General features: G+C 52.7%; 1 protein-coding gene across 1 annotated transcript; it reads left to right on the top strand.

Annotated features, from left to right (window-relative positions):
• Positions 1 to 844: 844 nt before the first annotated feature.
• On the top strand, positions 845 to 18027 carry ZNF837 (zinc finger protein 837). Its single transcript, XM_063092045.1, is given in 8 exon segments — positions 845 to 1138; positions 6310 to 7352; positions 16271 to 16409; positions 16411 to 16575; positions 16577 to 16940; positions 16943 to 17423; positions 17425 to 17529; positions 17531 to 18027. Coding segments are annotated over 6 exon segments (1575 nt in total). The 5' UTR covers positions 845 to 1138; positions 6310 to 7352; positions 16271 to 16307; the 3' UTR covers positions 17889 to 18027.
• Positions 18028 to 19291: the final 1264 nt, after the last annotated feature.

Genomic DNA, 19291 nt, shown 5'->3' with positions numbered 1-19291 from the left:
GATTCGTGTTGGCTGAGATTTGGGGGTGCAGGGCACAAACTAGGAATAAACAGGTAACCTAGACTTGGCGGAACCAAGAGTTAGCAATTGGAGAATGACTAGAGGCGAATATTGGGGGAACTCGGAGGAATGAATTAGGGGAGACTCAGGCAACTGGACTTGTGGGAACTCGAAATGGGAATTTAGGAAATTATTGGTCACAGAGCCGGGAGAACTCGGACACAGGCATTTTGGGGGGGGGTCTAAAGACACGGCTCAAACATTTTGGGGGAGCCTTGGCATTGCCCCATTCTGCACTAGAGTCCCCACGCGCCTGCGGACAGCGGACCCCGGGTCGGAGGTCCCGCCCTCCTCCTGGGAGCTATCAATCACCAGCATCCAGGTAATTGGAGGGCGGGATGATGTGAGGCGTCTCCAAGGCAATGGCGAATTGCAGCAAGGTTTCAGCCTTACGCGGAAGGCGAAGTCCCTACCGCCTCGTTAGGTCTGGGGGGCGGTCGCCAAGGCAACCATAATTAGCAGTCCTGCGTGACAACACCAGTTCTCTCTGGTCCTATGCGCTGTCGTAGAGCGACCCGTCAGAGTCCGGATCGTAGTCGGGGCGTAACTACGTTTCCTTCAGGTCTCCGCTCTGGTTCCCACGGGCCTTTACGACCAGTTCCTTCAAGCCCGAAAGAAGACGCGGAGAAGGCCCTGCGTCTGGGCCTCCTCTGGAGGTCACTTAGCGGGGAAAGGGACCCTGGATGCGGCGCTGGCGTGGAGAACCACCGAGACGGCAGTCCTCCGGGCGCCCAGAGCAACCCAATCGGGGTCGCTGAGGGGCAAGCGGCTGGACTCCCTGCCCTTCAGGTCCGGGCGAGGCTGTGGCGGGGTCGCGCTGTTGGTTCCGGGGCGGAGGGGCCGTGAGGTCTGGCTCAGGCTGGGCCCGAAGTGGAGCGTGGCTAGAGGGGGCGACCGGCCTGGGCCACCTGCCGCGTCAGAGCCTCGGGTCCGAGGCCACCCAGAGGGCTGGCGAGAGCTCCCGAGGAGCCACCCATTTCTTCGGCGGTGACCGGCTCCTGGGACTGGCGCGGGAGGCTCCCTTTTGCCCGTCCGTGATGGGCGAGTGGGGCACGATGTTCCCGCGCTCTCAGGGCAGGTGAGTGGTTCGGCGACGTGGAGCACGTGACCGAGGCGTGGTTAGTGGGTCCGAGTCCAGCTGCATGGGCTCAGCCCGGTATGCGTGGTTTTCCTGCCTGGGCCTCAGCGTCCTCGTCTGTAAAATAAAGAAAACACGGAACGCCTCCCTCGCCCCGCCCTGCATGGGGAGTTAATGAGCTCCAGTCTCTCCCAGGGTCTGCATTTAAAGCCCTGCAGGGACTCTGGGCGTTAAAGTTTGCAGATTCCTGGAGAGGTTTAAGAATTGGGGCTGGCTCATCTATTACTGAGTAGCGAGCCATCGCAACACCATTTTATTATGCTCACGAATATGTGTGTGTGTGTGTGTATAGATCAGCTCTGTACTTACTAGGGGGCTAGGAATTTTGCCCTGGCCAGGCTTCCTCTTTCTTTCTTCTTTTTTTTTTTTTCTTTTTTGGCGGGATCTGAAACCGTGACCTTAGTGTTTTAAGGCTGCGCTCTAACCAACCGAGCTAACTGGCCAGCCCCTGAGGCTTCCTCTTTCTGAGCCCGCGTTTCCCCGTCTGTAAAATGGATAGAATGCCGCCCGCTTTTAAAATTTGGCGTGAGAACTAAATGAATCAATCCGTGTGACACTCAGCTGCACAGGGCCGGATGGTGCCTAGCTGCTTTTATAGGATTTGTAAAGTTCGGGCTCAGCCTCTCCCCCTTGGAAGCTCACATGATTTTCTCATTATATTGAGTGATCATTTGACTGGTATCAGACTCTCTCGCTGGACCAAGGGACACAGGGCTCCTGCCGCTACGATGGCACCTGTATACTGTAGGTCCAGCTTCCTAAATGTGGTCTTGCCAAGGTAGGTGTCCCACAGGCTGAAGGTTGACAGATGGGGTCCAAAGGAGGGGCCCGCCAGGGACTGCACAGCCTGTGGCCACACAACAGACTTTGGAACTTGCGGACACACAACAGAGCTTGTGGACCTGAGTGTCCGTACCTGCCCCTTACTGGCTGCTGCCGCCACTGTTAAGTCACCCAACCTCTTGTAGCCTTAGTCAGTTTTCTATAAAATGGGTTGTCCATTCAACAGACATTTATGGAGCTCTGCTGTATGCCAGGCTCCCGACATAACACCCCAGTCATCTCCTGCTGTTGGAGCCACTCCAGTGGAGGCTCTAGTTAGTATAGAGCTGGTCTACATGCACACAGAGTCATGACCATAATGAAATGCTGTTGTGGTAGTTTGCTACACAGTAACAGATAACCCAGATCAACTGTTAGGACAAGGGGTCACTGAAGTGTTGTGACTGCAAAAATGTGATGCCTTTCAATTTTATATCTTTTTCCAAAAGTAATATCTGCTTATTGGGGAAAATGCAGGAGAGGTACATAGGATCAGAAAGGTATAAAGACAGATGGCCCATAGCCCACAGATTCCCCCAGAGGATGCCACATTGAGTTGAATGGTAGAAATACTTCCCCTGTGGGCTCTTTTGCATCCTGTGTTGCTACTTGGCAACATCAGTGTGGAGTATTAGATCCCTCAGAGGTTTTCATGGAGGCTGAATGTGGAGGGAGAGGCAGGAGGCCGCTCCACTAGGGTCATGGGGTGAGGAGGAGGGGCAGACAGACAGCAGGCTTTGCTAAGTGACTGGACCCCTACCCAGGCTGGCAAGTCCACCTCCTGGGTTTCTGGCTGGAAGTCAGGCTTTGGAGGCCGGGAAGGGGTTGTGGGGGTGCGGTGAGGGGCTCTGACTTGGGTTGGCACATGTGAGGCCCCTTGTGTCTGGGAGTCAGGCCCAGCTGTGGAGCTTCAGACACCTCTCAACCCTGTAGAAGTTCAGAGATTAAGGCCAGGCCCCAAAGAGGAAAATTTCCATTCTCCCCATGACTGCCAGGGGGAGCCTGTGAAAATCTTAAGTCAGATTTTGTCCCTCCCCTACTCAGAACTTTCTTTGGCTCCCTGTGTCACTCACAGGAAAAGACAAAATCTGCACCATGACCTGCTAGGCCCACAAGTTATGACCCTTGTCTCCCTCCACCTTAGTCTTGTGTGTGGAGCCACAAGGACCTCCCCAGGACCTTTCCTTACCTGACTTGCTCTTCCCCAGAGAGCCTTGTGGCTCACTCCCTTCCTTCCTCAGATCTTACCTTGAATTCCACCTTCTCCACAAGGCCTTTACTAACAGCTTTATTTATTTATTTATATATAAAAGAATGAATAATTTTATTTAGAAACTAATTAAATTTTATATTGCTTTATTGAATTATTTTGGCATCTGGCCAGTACAGAGATCAAACAGGAATTACATTTTAAGTCAGTGTATTTAAGTCAGTGTATTGCCACATAAATTATCTCAACATCTGGCAGCTTAAAACAACAAACAGCATATTGTCTCATCTAGTTTCTGAGGGTCAGGAATCAGAGAGTTGCTTAGCTGGCTGGTTTTGTCTCAGGGCCTCTCATGAGATTACAAACTGTCAGCCACAAAAAAAAAAAAACAACAATGGGCCGGCCCGTGGCTCACTCGGTAGAGTGCGGTGCTGATAACACCAAGGCCCTGGGTTCGGATCCCATATATGGATGGCCGGTTCGCTCACTGGCTGAGTGTGGTGCTGACAACACCAAGTCAAGGGTTAAGATCCCCTTACCGGTCATCTTTTTTAAAAAAAAAAAAAACAAGAAATAAAAAACTTAAAAACCTCCCTATACCGGCCAGCTGCCAAAAACAAACAAACAAAAAAACCCTCAAACTGTCAGCCAGGCTGCAGTCATCTGAAAGCTTGTCTGGGGCTGGAGGACCTGCTCCCTCACACTGCTGTTAGCAGGAGGCCTTAGTTTCTTACCACATGGGCCTTTCCATAGGGCTGCTCCCACTGTGGTATCTGGCTACCGCTGAAGAGTGTTGGAAGCTGGGAAGTTCAAGCTCCAGGGGGCACATCTGGTGAGGTGAGGGCCTTCTTGGTGGAGACTTTGGGAAGAGTCCTGTGACGATGCAGAGTATCACATGTCAAGAGTGCTTCTCTATTTATTTAAACTTTTTAATTAGGATATTAGTCACATACCACAAGATTTTTTTTTTTTTTGGTAGCTGGCCAGTGTGGGGATCTGAACCTTTGACATTGATTGGTGTTACCAACTCCACACCCTAACCCACCGAGCTAACTGGCCAGCTCTCACAAGATTATTGTAAAGTGTGCAATTCAGTATTTTTTAGTATATTCATAAAGTCATGCAACCATCATCACTGTCTAGGTCCAGAACATTTTCATCACCCCAGAAAGAAACTCTACCTGTTAACCGCATTCCCTCTTACCCCCTCCCTCCAGCCTCTGGCAACTGAGTCTGCTTTCCTTATGGTTCTGCCTGTTCTGGACATTTCACAGGAATGGAACCATAGAGTATATGGCCTTTTGTGTCTGGCCTTTTTTACTTAGATCCGAGCCCAGTTCCACCTTGCACAAACTCAGTCCTTCCCAGACAATCCTCGCCCCTTGCGTGTTCTACCTGTACTTCGTGGTTTTCTTTCACTAGGGTTCTCCACCTCGGCATTAGTGCCATTTTGTTGGAGGTGGGGGGCGGCTGTCCTGTGCATCTTAGAATGTTTACTAGCATCCCTGGCCTCTACCCATGGATGCCAGTAGCACTCCCCACCTCCCACCCCTGGCCAGTTGTAATAGTCCAAAATGTCTGTAGGCATCGCCAGTGTCCCTGGAGGACAAAACTGTCCCCAGATTGGTAGCCACTGGTATATATCAATTCACTTGTTTTTACTTGGATTCATTTATTGATAAGGAAATTTAACACCACCATCCAAAATGTAAAACCAGCACTATGTGACAGAGGAAGGGAACCACAGGCAGAAATACCAGGAGGGATTACTGTGGTTAAATTGTGCTTGATGATGTTGAAGACAGAGGCTCTGGGCCTGAGGCCTGCACTTGCTCTGTTCAAAAGGGAGATGGGAGGCTAGCCAGTTAGCTCAGTTGGCTAGAGCAGGCTGTTACAATATCAAGGTCAAAGGTTTGGATCCCTGTACTAGCCAAAAAAATTTGTGTTATTTTTTAATTCTATTTTTTCAGAAGGCTTTTATTTTTTATTATTATTTTTTAAAGATGACCGGTAAGGGGATCTTAACCCTTGACTTGGTGTTGTCAGCACCATGCTGAGCTAACTGGCTATCCCTATATAGGGATCCGAACCGTGGCCTTGGTGTTATCAGCACCACACTCTCCCAAGTGAGCCACGCGCCAGCCCCAGGCCTATTTATTTATTTATTTATTTATTTATTTATTTATTTATTTATTTATTTTTGGAGGGCAGCTGGCCAGCAAGTGGAACCAAACCTTTGACCTTGATGTTACAAGGCTGCTCTCTAACCAACTGAGCTCATGACCAACCCTTCATGAACTTTTTGAAGTACCCTCATATCAGTTTCCTATTTGCTGCTATAACAAATTACCACAAACTTAGTGGCATAAAACAACACACATTTATAATCTTGCAACTTAGAGGTCAGAATTCCAAAATGAGTGTTAGGGGCTAAAATCAAGGTGACAGCAGGGCTGTGTTCCTTCTGAATGCTCCAGGGGAAAATGTGTTTCTTGCTGGGAAATGAGTATCTAGAGGCCGCCCACCTGTATTCCTTGTCTTGCGGTCACATCACTTGGACCTCTGCTTCTGTTCTCATACTTTCTCCTCTGACTCTGGCCCTCCTGCCTTCCTCTTCAGGACCATTATGATTATACCTAGGGCCCATAGGTATAATATAAAGGTGGATAATCAGGATAATCTTTAATCATATTGGCAGAGTCTCTTGCCATATGAGGTAACATGCACAGGTTCTGGGGGTCCATTATTCTGCATACCACACACATACATTGAATTCTAAGCCCCAGTCTGCAGTAGTTCCCATCATGAGGCCAGCACAGCCACCAAAGGGCTAGTGTTAGGCGTGACTTGTCATTTGGACAGCCTGGAAGTATGTCCAGGGCAGCTGATGAGGAGGACATGTCAGAGGTCAGCATAGGCCTGCAGTCAGTGGGTGAGAAGACAGGTTCTATGCCATGATTAAGACAGTGGAGGGGAGAGGCAAGGAGGTGACCTCTGGCCACCTCACCCATTGTGCTGGCTGCCTGCAGCTTCTGCTGAAATTTCATGCTTTCTCTCTCTCTCTCTCCTCTTTTTACAGCTTTCAAGACTTTTGAGGAAATTTAGCCCAGCCATCCAGGATGCCTCAGGCATTGGGGTCTGCCTTTATGAATCCTAGCACCTTCTCTCCAGGAACTGCCAACCTCCATTTCACCGATGTTCTTCCAGACCCTTCAACCAGGATTCATGTTGGGGGCCAGCCACAGGATGGAGGCTAATTCTCAGTTGCTTCCCTGGGCCCTCAGGAGAGGCTGCAATGGAGCTGAGCCCCCTTGTAGAGGACAGAGCTGGGAGACACCTCCTCTTAGGAGGGAGACCTGTGTGGAGAGGTGGCAGGCAGCAGGACAGCTCCCCAGGGCACAGAGTCCTAGGGCTGTGCCCTTGGCATGAGCCCCAGCTCAGGAACTTTTCAGATCAAAGGAGCTGGGCCCCTTGTGTGGGAGCCCTACTTTCTCTCCAGTGTCCTGTATGACCCAGGAACTCACTCCTGAAGCCACATGTATGTGACCAGTACGGCAAGGTGTTTTCTCTGTTTCTAGCCCCAGCATTAACCCTTCAGGGTCCACTTAGGCAACAGCCTTGTGTAAAAGTTGGGAAGGCAGGCAGACCTTCCACAGATCCTGCAGCTGGCCCGCCTCGACAAACCCTCCACACCTATGCCTCCTGGGTAGCAAGGCCTTTTATTGGCACTTCAACCTCCATGAGTGCCAGCAGCTCCATTCCTGCCCTGACAGCAATGAGGCTTTTATTTGGTGGGCGAGCCTGTGGCACCACCAGATGACTCACTCCAGAGTCATCTGTGCACCAAGAATGGGAAGGCTTTCTGCAAGAGCTCGAAGTTCCTTCAGCAGCAGTGCACCCACAGGCACAAGAAGTCCTATGTGTATCCTTATTGAGGCAAGTGGGGCCTTCAGCCAGTGGCAAAACCTGCACGCCCACACGGAGCCAGCGGCTGCACTCCTTTCTCTGCAGCAACTGAGGGAAGGCCTTGTGTGCAACTCGCTCTTGAGCCACCAGGGGACGCACACGGGCAAGCAGCCTTCCAAGTGCCCTTCAGCCACCTCCCTAACCTCCATGAGCATGGTAAGTCCTGGTGTTGTCCCTGGACAGGGAGACAGACCCCTTGGCAGGGCGCTTGATGTCCAGATATTCACAGGATTGAGAAAGGGAATGGAACAGTCCCAGCGCCCCTGAGAGATGCAGTGGAAGCAGACAGGGGCTTTCTGGGTCAATACATATACTGAACCGGCTAACAAAATTAGGTGTCCCTATGGAGGGCAGGAGCCACGGAATAGATGGGGACAAGATGAGGGCGACATAAATGAGTAGGAAGCCTGACCAGCTCATCCTACCAAAGAGAGCTAGTAGGGTTAGAACCACCTTTGGGGTTGGGGAGGCCGTGGTTCTCCAACGGGGCTGCACAGATTAGAATCAGCTCGGCAGATTGTTTGTTTTTTTTTTTTTTTTTTTTTTTTTTAGAAAAGGCTTTATGGCAAGGAGACAAGAGGGAAGGCTCAAATTTGTCTCCCCAGCTGGGTAGTTTTGACACCCAGATGCTCGTGACCCATTCCCACTGACTGATTTCATCCGTCTGACGAGTAGCCCTCTCACCGGGACATTTCAGAGTTCCCCAGTTGTTTCCCATTCCCAGTTCTCCCACTCGACTGATGCTGGGAATGGCAGGCTGTTTCCGAGTCGGGACCTACTAGAAATCTGACTGGAAGCGAGGGCAATCACTCATCATCGTGGTCAATCACCCGCTTTTTGGGGGGGGGGGGGGGCCGGACTTTACTCCGGTCGGAGGCTCCGTTTCCTGGGCGACGACGCAGGTCTGCGCCTGCCTATTAAATATAGCCTGCTTCCGTTGCTGTGACAACCGGGAGTCCGGGTCTCCGCCATCTTTCCAGTCAGCTGGACTACGTTTCCCAGCAGCTGCCGTGCGGGCGCCCGCCCACCCTTGCAGCGGCTGCGACCCTTCAGTGCCATGTCGGGCGGAGGAGGCGGGAGGAAGGCTCCGCGCTGTGTGGGGGGCGGGGACCAGGGGATCTGTACGGGTCATCCCCAGTGAGTAAGTGGCATTTTGCGCGGACGCGCGATCCTACTGCGAAGTGAGGACCTCCAGGTCTTTGGCATGGCCGCCGTCCCCGTCCGTCCGCAACCCCGCGCGCGGGGCCTGCCGCGAAGGCGTAATGCCACGCCCTTCCGGTCCTTTTCCTTTGGGTCCGGGCGGGCCTCCGCACATGGGGCCTTCAGTTCCGGGCGGGCCCGTCTGCTGTTCTGGCTCCTGAGTTTCCCCATCCTGGGTGTGGAGATTGAGGCCGGGAGGGGAGACCTAAAGGTCTCAGAATGAAGCCCACATCCTCGCCGTGGCCGACATCCGCCTACCTACTGCCTCTGGTCCCTTCTCCTGGGCTTTGTATTTGCAGTTCCCTTTCTCTGTCGCCACACCCAGCGGTTCCTTTTCTTTCTTCAGCCTCAGCTCCAGTGTCCCCTCCTCAGAGAGGCCCGAAAAAACCGCTGCCTCCCTCCACAATGCTCTCGCGTTGCTCCTTGTTTGATGTTAACGTCTTTTTCTTTCTCTGTTAAATTGTCTCCTTTTTCGTTTCTTTAATTCTTGTTTATTCTCCCCTTATTCACTCACTGTAAGAGTAGAGTCCCCAGACCCTGACATAGTAGATGTCCTGCGAATATCGAAGCTTGCTGATCCTTGAGGATGGAGGCACAGTGGGGAGCACAGGCACAGAAGGGAGTTGTGGACATTCCTTCTGCCCTACTGTGTGCAATGGACTGTTCTCTCCACTGCATGTACAGTGTAGTATAGAACATATGGGCTGGGACGGTCAGTGGGGATGAGGTTGGTCTGCCCCAGAGAGATACAGTGGCTCTGGGCTGGGCACTGAGCCTTTGTCTCCACACCTCAAAGCCACCTATGTTGACTTCCCCACATACCTTCTTGGGCTGATAAGGTGGCACTAGGCCATGTCCAGACTCAGTGAGGACGCTGAACCTCACTAACCTTCCCAAGTATGCTGTTGCCCATTGGTCCTGCAGGGCTCAGCCTTGGACATGTTAACTTCTCAGTCCCCTTGCCCCATAAAGTGGCTGCTGTTCAGCCTGTACCCCAACACCAGCAGCCCTGAGGACAATTAGAAAGGCTGGGTGAGCACCCAGGGTGGGGCACATGCTCACCTGCGGCAGACGAGATCACTGTTACAACATCTTGGAGAGCTGTAATGCAGGGTTGAGAACCGACTCCCAGAGCCTCAGGACCCAGAGCCTGGATTCTCCTAGCTGTGTTCAGCCTCAGATCCTGGGTCCCTGGTTGGAAAGTTGTCCAAATACAGGTGAGACAGTTGGACAGTGCAGGCTAGGAGCAGGGCAGGGGGGCCAGGAGACTCAGCCACGGTCTACAGCTTCCACCTGCTGTGTCTGCTGCTAGGAGGCAGAGTCTCCTTGCAGCTGTTTGGCAGAGGAGCCACCGGGCATCCGTGGACCATTCTCCTGAAAATGCTCTGTGCACATGGCTAACAGGTGGTCCTTGGCCCCCACCTCACATTCATTCAGGGCACCTTCCTGCCACGTTGGGGCTGCTGCTTCTTCCCAGGACCACCTGGCTTCGCCCGACCCTCTGTTCAGACACTAAGCAGCCATCTGACTCCCCATCATCAGGAGTCAGGAGAGCCACATGCAACCGAGAGTGCTGGATCAGTCTCTGCATTAGTTTCCTGTGGCTGCTAGAACACATTACTACAAACTGGGTAGCTTAGAGCCACAGATTTTTATTCTCACAGTTCGGAGGTCAGAAATCTGAAATCAGGGTGCCTGGGTGAGGATCTTTCCTTTACTCTTCCAGCTTCTGGTGGCTCCAGGTTTTCCTTGGAGTGCAGCTGCATCACTCCAGTCTTAGCCTTCGTCCTCCCATGGCCTCCTATTCTTTTTGTTGAAATTTCCTCTGCCTTCCTCTTATAAGAATACTTGTCGTTAGATTTAGGGCCCGTCCAGGTTATTCAGGGTGATCTCAAAATCCTTAATCATATCTGCAAAGACTTTTTTTCCAAATAAGGTCAGTTCAGAGGTTCCAGGGATCAGGGTGTGGACATACCTTCTTTGGGGGGACCTCATTCAACCCATTATAGCCTCCATCAGTGGAACCTGCCCAGTTCTGGGCAACCTCATGCCCCTGTTCATCCTTGGGCCTCTCCACTGATTCCATGTTGATTAGCTGTCCTGGTATGGCCAGGCTGCCCCAGGTGTCTTCTTCCATCCTGGGGAGTCCTCAGCTCCCAGGTCCCTAGAGATCTAGGAAGCCATGTTGAGTGCTGGCCCCAGGCCCTGCTTAGGCCACCAGCTGTTGTTGCAGCTTGCGACACGAGGCCAGCAGCTGTGACCCCTCAGGGGCAGCATTCACTGGAAGCCTGGAGTAGGAGCATAACAGATGCCCAGGTCCTGCACACCTGGAGCACTGTGACCTCATGTGTCAGAGAGATTGGAATCCTGCCTGTGGGGCTTCCGGGATACCAGATTGTGGAAGTCTGGCCCCTCCCCAGGGGTCTGAGCTGGAACATAATTGCAATGGGACAGAATCCTGGGCATCTGACCTCCCGCTACTCAGCCCTCATGGTGAGGTGCTCCCTCTTCTGTGTGAGGGGCTGGAATCTACCTTGGGGTTACAGAGCACCCCAGCAGTGTTCATGGCTGGGGAGTCACCTCTTTTGTGTGGGGACCTGGGATCCCAGCCTGGCAGTGACCCTGGACCGATCCCCTTACCAGAGGGTCTTGGCAGCTTCCCTAAGTTCTCTGCAGTTGGCTCCCTGCAGAGTCAGCCTGGCCTCTCAAAGGCAGACCGAGTAACTGTACAAAATGAGGCAGACACTTGGGGGGTGCAGGGGAGGTAGGCAGGGTGGGCCTGCCCTGCACAGCTCTCCATGGCCAGCAGATACTCTTCAGAGGAAGAAGCCCATGCCTGTGAGAGGCAGAAGCTGAACTCAGCGGATGGTGGTGGGAGCCAATGGGCAGCCTGGGTGTGGACAGAGCATGATGGTCAGACAAACCAGGACATGAGTCCCCGTGCCCTGTGTCCTGCCTGATTCTCATCCTTCCCAAGTCACAGTTTCCCATCTGTAAATCATAGGACAGCAGTCCCCTCGGGCTTGTGCCACCATAAGGAATCACCCTGCGCCCTGAGCATGCTGCCCATTATTCCCAGTGGGCATGTTCAACTTCCTATGAAGAATTTTCTTTTTTATGTGAATGGATTAAGAGACACCTTATTGAAGAAAGTGCTGTCACCCTGGAGCTTGTGCCTCTGATGTGAAAACTGTGCTTGGTGCTCTGGTGCACAATCAACTTGGCCATGTGCAAGAATTTAATGTTTTGTTTACCTAGCAATTTTTTTTTTCTTTAAAAGATGACAGATAAGGGGATCTTAACCCAAGTGAGCTAACTGGCCATCCCTATATAGGGATCTGAACCCGTGGCCTTGGTGTTATCAGCACCACACTCTCCCAAGTGAGCCACGGGCTTGGCCTACCTAGCAATTTTGAAGACTTATTTTTCTCATTAAAAAGTATTGTTTAAAAACCCACACACCTCTGTCCTGTGCAATGCTCTTCCTGTGGCTGGAGCTCAGATGACGTCCTGGATGTTGTAGTGTGGGCAGACACCCACCATGCTGCAGCAGGAACACTTTATGCCATAGTTGCATTCTGCTTTTTTTTTTTTTTTAAGATATAATTCCCATAGCATAAATCAGCCACTTTAAATTAAACAATTCAGGTTGGGTTTTAGTATATTTTTTAGTTTTTAATTATTCATTATGTTGTGCTACCATCATCACTGTAATTTAGAACATGTTCATTACCCCACAATGAAATGCCATACCCATTAAGCAGTTACTCTCCATTCTTCCTCCCCTCAATCCGTGGCAACCACTAATCTACTTTCTTTCTCTGTGGATGTGCCTATTCTGGATATTTTTCATAAATGGAATTATACAATATGTGGTCTTTGCTGGCTGGCTTCTTTCATGTAACATAACATGAGGTCCATCCATGCTGTAGGATATTTCAGTACTTCATTCCTTATAATAGCTGAGTAATATTCCATTCTGTGGATATGCCACATTTTTGTAGGCCATTTGGTAGACATTTGGCTGTTTCCACCATTTAGCTATTGTGAATAACACTTTGAACATTCTTGTACAGGTTTTCACTTGAACGCCTGTTTTCATTTCTCTGAGGTACTGAGGAGTAGATACTGAGGAGTGGAATTGCTGTGTGGTGACTCCATGGTTAAAACACCAGACTTCTATAGCAGCTGCACTGTTTTACACTCCCCCCAGCCCTGTGGCTTGCCTTTTTCTGAACTTGCCTGCCTTTTTTCTGTCAGGACTTCTTGGCCATCTGTCCTCATCAGGGCAAACACTGAGGCAGGGCTTACTGCCAACTTCCCAGGGGGTACAAGTGGTGCTTTTTGAAACCTGGAGCCCCAGCTCACGTACTCTATTATTCACACAACGAGTCCATGCTCCACATTGGGGGCCTGTGAGAACCCCCTGAAGAGTTCATGAGGCCGTCTCCTTCCAGCTGTGGGCCTGGTATCTGTTGTGAGTTAGATGCATGTCCTCTTCTTTTGGGACAGTCCGCGCTGGTGAGCAGGTGGGGCCCACGGCTGCCTGCTCCCCTGTATGCCCGTGTTCCTCAGTCCTGTTCTTGGGAAGTTGCAGTCAATACTTTGGGGCAGAATGAGCAGAAAGAGAATAACAAGCTACAGTAGCAGCCAGCTGACCCCTCATCTGAAAGGAATATCCTCAGACTCAAATCCACAGTATTTGGAAAGGAGATGCATTTAACTAAATGCCCCCTTCTCTTACACCCTTCCATCGATCGGATGGTGATGGGTCACCCTAAGGGCCTTGTGGACAATCCGGCCCTGGAGCAAAAAACTGCCAGGATTCAGTGTCAGCCAGACGTCCTTATGCTCAGAGAAGTTCCTCACTTCTGAGCATGGCCACTTGAGTCTTGAGCTCTGGCTGGCTAATTTGTTAGGTGAAGAAACTAAGGCACAAAGTGGCAGTCTCCACAGTGGGGAGGATGATGTTGGACTTACTTGAGATTAGCCCTGATCAGTGCCACCCTGGGGGAGAGAGAGCCAGCAAGGATTGGCACCCTCATGGGCCTGGATGGGGCTCCATGAAGTCTTAGTAAACCCAGACCCTATGTGGCTTTGAGGTGCAGATGGGGAGGGGTGGTCTCATCTAGCCTGTGTCGAAGGCCAGTCTCAGATCCAGAGGGGACAAGAGGGTTGTGCAGTTACCACATGTGTGACTGGAATGAGGCTGTTTGAGAAAACTCAGGTCATACTGGAGTCCTGTCCTTATTGTCACCTTTGTTTCTTAATGAATGTCCAGGACCTGTTATTTGCCAAACGCATGAGGCCACCTTAACGTAAGGCCTTCAGCTTCCCAAGCTCAGGCGAGCAGCCTCCTGTAGAGCAGAACAGTAATGGGGCCAATTTGCCTCTGTGGCCCTTCATGACCTGTAGGACTTGTCCAGCTCTCCTTATTTTTGTGCGTAACTAGTTCAATGTGTGTAATTCCTGCTCGAACACATTTGCCCTCAGAGTGCTGACCATCAAAGCATTTCGGCCATTGTTACAATGTCCAAGGATGAAATAATCTACCAGAGACTGTTGGCAGCAGCATCCTGGAATGAAATGCATCCAGTCACTCTGAAGTGTTCTTGGCTGAAAGGTCAATGTGTGCTTCCTGATTCCTTTTAGTACCTGGTCAAGTTATTTCAGGCCATGAGGTGGCCCAGAGCAACTATTTGTTAGAAATTTGCAAAACTGACAAAAAAAAAAAAGTGACAGTGGGTCAAGGGAGAAGTGGAGCAAGCAGTCTCACTAAATAACCTTAGATTTCCAGACGTTTGATAAAGGGATACCTGCCTTCCACAGGAAAAGGACACAGAGCTAAAGAAGAACCTGAGCCCTTGAGCTCAGCGGAGTGGTGATTTACAGTGGTGCTGTGAGCGTGTCCTCCATCTCATGTTCTACATGTGATGTTAGCCATCACTGATTCGTATCCCAAAGGCTGTGCTGGACAGATCCATCTTTGTTCTGAAAGCAGTAAGAACCTAGAGAAAAGTCTCATTCTTACCCAGGGTCTCTTTTACAGGTCAATTCTCAGGTTCTCGGTGAGTCATTGAGTTAAGAGCAAGTCCTCCTCCTCCCCTTCCTCCTGTTTTTATTGGCTGTGAGCTTGCTCAGGAGATGTGTATTTATATGCATGTGTGTTTCTACTTCCATCAATGTATATTAAAAATCATGAACTCACATTGTGACTCCAGTGTGGTGCCACAGGGTTTGCTTCTAGCCCATCCCTTTCTTTATTTGTGACTTCTTTCTCCAACAGTGAGAAACCTGGCTTTTATAAGCTTCTGTCTTCTCACCTCTTGTTCAGTTGCCCCATAAGTATCCAGTCTGCCCACCAGGTGGGCCTTCTCCTCTGCCCAATCCCTTCATGCATGTTGTCTGCACATTGGAGCCCCCTCCCCACTCTGCACATCACAGCTGTGCCTGGCCAAGTGAGTCCCTCTCCAGATGGGACTGGTCTGAGCTGAAAGTATATCCTTCAAGATTCCAGGCTAACCATTTGTTTCACCTAAATGACATTTTGATGCATATACTGTGTTTTCCCAGTAAACAGTGTGAAGAGCTCAGAAAAGTCCACCTTTGTTGTAAGCAGAATAATGCCCCCCCCTCCAAAAAAAGATGTGCATATCCTAGTCCCTCTAACCTGTGAATATGTTTGCTTTCATACAGCAAAGGGATTATGAGGTGTGATTAAGTTATGGACCCTGAGATGGGGAGATTACCCTGGATTATTTGTGCTGGGCCCAGTGTGAGCACAAGCATCCTTATATAAGAAGAGGTAGGAGGGTCAGAGTCCTATAAGGAGATGTGACAGTAGAATGAGTGTGAGAGATTTGAAGATGTTTCACTGCTGACTTTGAAGGTGGAAGGAAGAAAGGGCTATGAGACGAGGAAAGCAGGTGGCTTCTAGAAGCTGGAAAAGGCAAGCAGATTCTCCCCTAGAGCCTCCAGAAGATACTGATGCCACCAAAACTTTGATTTAGGACTTTTGACCTCCACAACTGTGAAGTGATGAATTTGCATTGCTTTAAGCCACTGAGTTTGTGGCAATTTGTTACAGCAACGATAGGAAACTGATATAGCCACAATAGAATTTGAGAATTGTAGTAGCAGGCACCAGGTCTCCCTGGTGTCCACACTTGCCAGGACGATGAGGGTGGTCAGCTCCCATGCTCAGCTGTTCACGTTTACAGTTATACTCATTTTGAGGATGAGACCACTAGGCCAGGGAAAGCCAAACTTACCTGGTTGAAGTGGGAAGGGGCAGGCCCAGTGTTGGCCACTGGCCACTGTAGCATAGACCTCCTAGCTGAGCTTCCCCCTGCCAGGTGAGTCCCACCTCACACCTCCCAGAAGAGCTGGGTGATGGCAGGACAATGGGAACAGGCCTGGCCAAGGCAGGGAGCCAGGGGGATCTAGAGCGCTAGGCTCCCCCCTGGGCAGCTGGTGGTCACGTGTAGAGGTGGGATTCTGGGGAGCATGCAGCTGAGCAATAGGTGAGTCTCTGTTGCTTTGGGGAGGAGGACCTCTGAAGTTCCATGCCAGGGGTGAGGATGTTTTAGCAGCTGGTGTGGAGGAGGAGAGGAGATACTGGGGAGAAGAGAGAGCCAGGGAAGCTGTTCTGTGCAGTCTGGGTGGTGGCCTGGAGCATGGCAAAGAGGGACAGGAGGCAATGGCTCCCGGGTTATCATGGCCAGCGTCACTCCGTTTCCCCTTTGTCTGGCTGGGGAAAGCTGGGGACGCCCCTGTAGACCTCTGCTTGGGGTCGTCATTCTTTGGCCCAGTTCTCCACTTCTCCCCTCCTGGGAACTGCCACTTCCACCTCCATTTCTCCTCTGCATTTCCAGATCCTACAACAAGGACTCCGTGTTGGGGGCCAGCCCCATGATGGAGGCTCCAGCCCAGAGCACTGGGCAGTGAGGAATCCCCAAAGCTGATCTCCAGGCAGCCTCCCTGGGCCGGGAGAAGCTCCAGAAGGAGCCGAGGCCCCCTCGCAGAGAACCGAGCTGGAAGGCACCCCACTCAGGAGGGGGGCCTTTGTGGAGCAGCAGCAGGCGGCAGGACGACTCCCCCAGGCAGGGGCTCCCGTGGCTACAGCCTCTGTGTGAATCCCGGCCTGGGCACCCATCACAGCACGGGAGCCGGACCCCTTTGTCCAGGAGCCCTTTGGCCCTACCTCCTCCCAGGACCCAGACCTGGCCATCCCCGAGGGGCCACATGCTGGGGAGGGCCCATGTCCGAGTCCAGCAGGTGCCAGGGCCTCCAGCCAGAACTGCCTGGCGTGGCATCACAGAGCACCCCCTAGGGAGAAGCCCCCTGTGTGTGACCACTGCAGTAGACAGTTGTTGCACCGTACCTGCCCCTGGGCTCAGCTGCAGGAGGTCCGCAAAGACTGGCACCCATACGAACAGGGGGAGGATGGCCAAACCTGCCCGAGGACCCTGCAACCTCTCTCCCTCAAACGAAGCCCCTCCGTGGAGTGGCCCCGGGCCTGCGCGTGCAGTGAGGCCTTTGTCTGGCCCCACAGGAGCGGATGCAGGTGGCAAAGGAGGCCCATCAGTATGTCCACTGCGGGCAGTGCTTCTGCCCCGACCAGTGGCAGCAAACGGGCCTAGGCCTCTCAATGTGTCCTGAGTGCGGCCACGCCTCGGGCCCTAGCCCTGGTGCCACTGGCCGCCCAGCGCAGCGGCTATACACGTGTGATGAATGCGGCAAGGCCTTCACGCGCACCTTGAGCCTGCTGCAGCACGAGCGCATCCACACGGGCGAGCGGCCCTACGAGTGTGCCGAGTGTGGCAAGGCCTTTGTGCCCTGCTCGAGCCTCTACCACCACCAGAAGACACACTCGGTCGAGCGCCACCGCCACGGCCCAGCCCTAGCCCTGGCACGGCGCTCCTTTCCGCTAGGGTGCCCGCCCTGTGATGACTGCGTTCAGGAGGGTCCGAGACCGGTGCTTGTCACCGGGGAGAAGCCATATGAGTGCGCCGTGTGCGCCAAGGCCTCTGCTCTCGCAGCTCGTGGAGCACCGGCGCGTGCACACGGGTGAGAAGCCCTACGAGTGCCCGGAGTGCGGCAAGGCCTTCAACCAGCGCTCGAACTTGAGCCGACAGCAGCGCCAAGCCCTACGCTTGCCCGCTGTGCGAGAAGGTCTTCAAGGGCCGCTCGGGCCTGGTGCAGCACCAGCGCGCGCACACTGGCGAGCGGCCCTACAGCTGCTCCGAGTGTGGCAAGACCTTACGCGGCTGCTCCGAGCTGCGCCAGCACGAGCGCCTGCCCTCGGGCGAGAAGCCCTACATCTGCCGCCACTGCAGCAAGGCCTTCGTGCACAACTGCAGCCTCGTGCGCCACCTGCGCACGCACACCGACGAGCGGCCCTACACCTGCGACGAGTACGGCCGCGCCGTCAGCCAGCGCTCCAACCTCAGCGAGCACCAGAAGCGCCACGCTGGCCGCGCAGTGCTCTGACCGCCGCCAGCAACCGGTGCGCGCGCCCCAGGAGGCTGAAAAGCCGCGGCGTCTGCAGAGCATGCTGTTCCCGGTGGGTGGGGGCCGTTGTCCCAGAAACCTCACAAACGTTTGTAACCCTTATTAAACCTCACTTTGTACATACGGCATCCACAGGTTTCCTTTACTGTGGAGTTTTATTTGGCCTTTTCCAGCTAGGTGCATAGCATCCAGTTGCAGGCGAAAGCAGTCATATTCAAGGTGGGCACTGATGTGGCGCAGGTGCTGTGTTCGCTATATCAGGTGTCTTCCTCTGCTGACCCCAGGAGGGAATTACTGCTCCCTCTGTGAGAAAAACAGTAAAGTGACTCCCCAGGGGCACGGCCAGAAAGTGGTGGAGGCAGGGTTTGAACCCAGGGCCTCTCACTGCCTTTTCCTAGGTGGCCTTGGTGAGCTGGGGATGTTGCACGCCCTCTAGTTAGCTGGCCTTTGCCTCCTCTTTTGGGTCTTCCAGAGGCCTCTGCTGTTCTCCCTGGGCCTGGAAGTCAGGACCCTGCATACCTCGTGACTGTTCCAGAGACCGATGGCCTTGAGCTTTGTCGACCTCCAGGGACGGAGCTTCTGCCTTTCCTGCTCGCGAGACAGCTCCGTAGTCACCACAGAGAGGGCTCCTGTTGGAGTGGGGGTGGGATTCCCTAGCAACCTTGGGCAGGTATGTGATTGACAATCAGGGTGTCATCGTATTAAGTCATGGCGCGACTGTTCGCCATAGCTCGTCTTCTCCAGGCGAAACTCCAGGCTGGACCACATCTTCTGGAAGCCTCCGTGACTAGGAGGAAGCAAGCAGGGGGACCCAGAGGTGTGGCCGCAACTCCCAGGGATCACCACCAAAGTGGGAGTTCCCCAGAGGCCTAGAGGAGCGTGCCTCATTCCCAGTATACATGGCTTAGATGTCTATGACTCCAATTTCATCCCCGCTGCCATTCTCCACTCGTTCCTGAGTGACGCACCCACGGCTCCCTACTCCAAAAGCCAGCGTTTGTGCTCACTTACTATGGGCCAGGGCCAGGCACTGAGCATTCTGCCCTTAGTCTCCCCTTTTGATTCTCCTTCACTGGGAGGGCTGGGAGGAGTCCCTCTGCATATCACATGGTGCAGTCAGGGCCACTGGAGGGAGAAAGGGCAGAGCTGGATCCTTAGGGCCTGGGCCTAGCTGCCTCCAATGGCACACTGTTCCCCAAGTGTGGCCTCAGACCAAAGCAAAGTTCCCGAGAAGCACCCTTTGCTTTGTGCCTCCCATTTCTGTACCCTGAGGTCGTGAAGACTCACAGGCCCCTTTCGGTAATGAAGTGGTTGGCTCCCTGTTCGCCTGCATGGCTTACAAGAAACCACTGAAGCCCTTTATTACATACCCAGCCAAGGGC

The sequence above is a fragment of the Cynocephalus volans genome, chromosome 3 (genome assembly GCF_027409185.1).
Source record: "Cynocephalus volans isolate mCynVol1 chromosome 3, mCynVol1.pri, whole genome shotgun sequence".
Lineage (NCBI taxonomy): Eukaryota > Metazoa > Chordata > Mammalia > Dermoptera > Cynocephalidae > Cynocephalus > Cynocephalus volans.
Note: the sequence above shows the minus strand (reverse complement) of the source record. Positions and strands in the feature narration are given on the sequence as shown.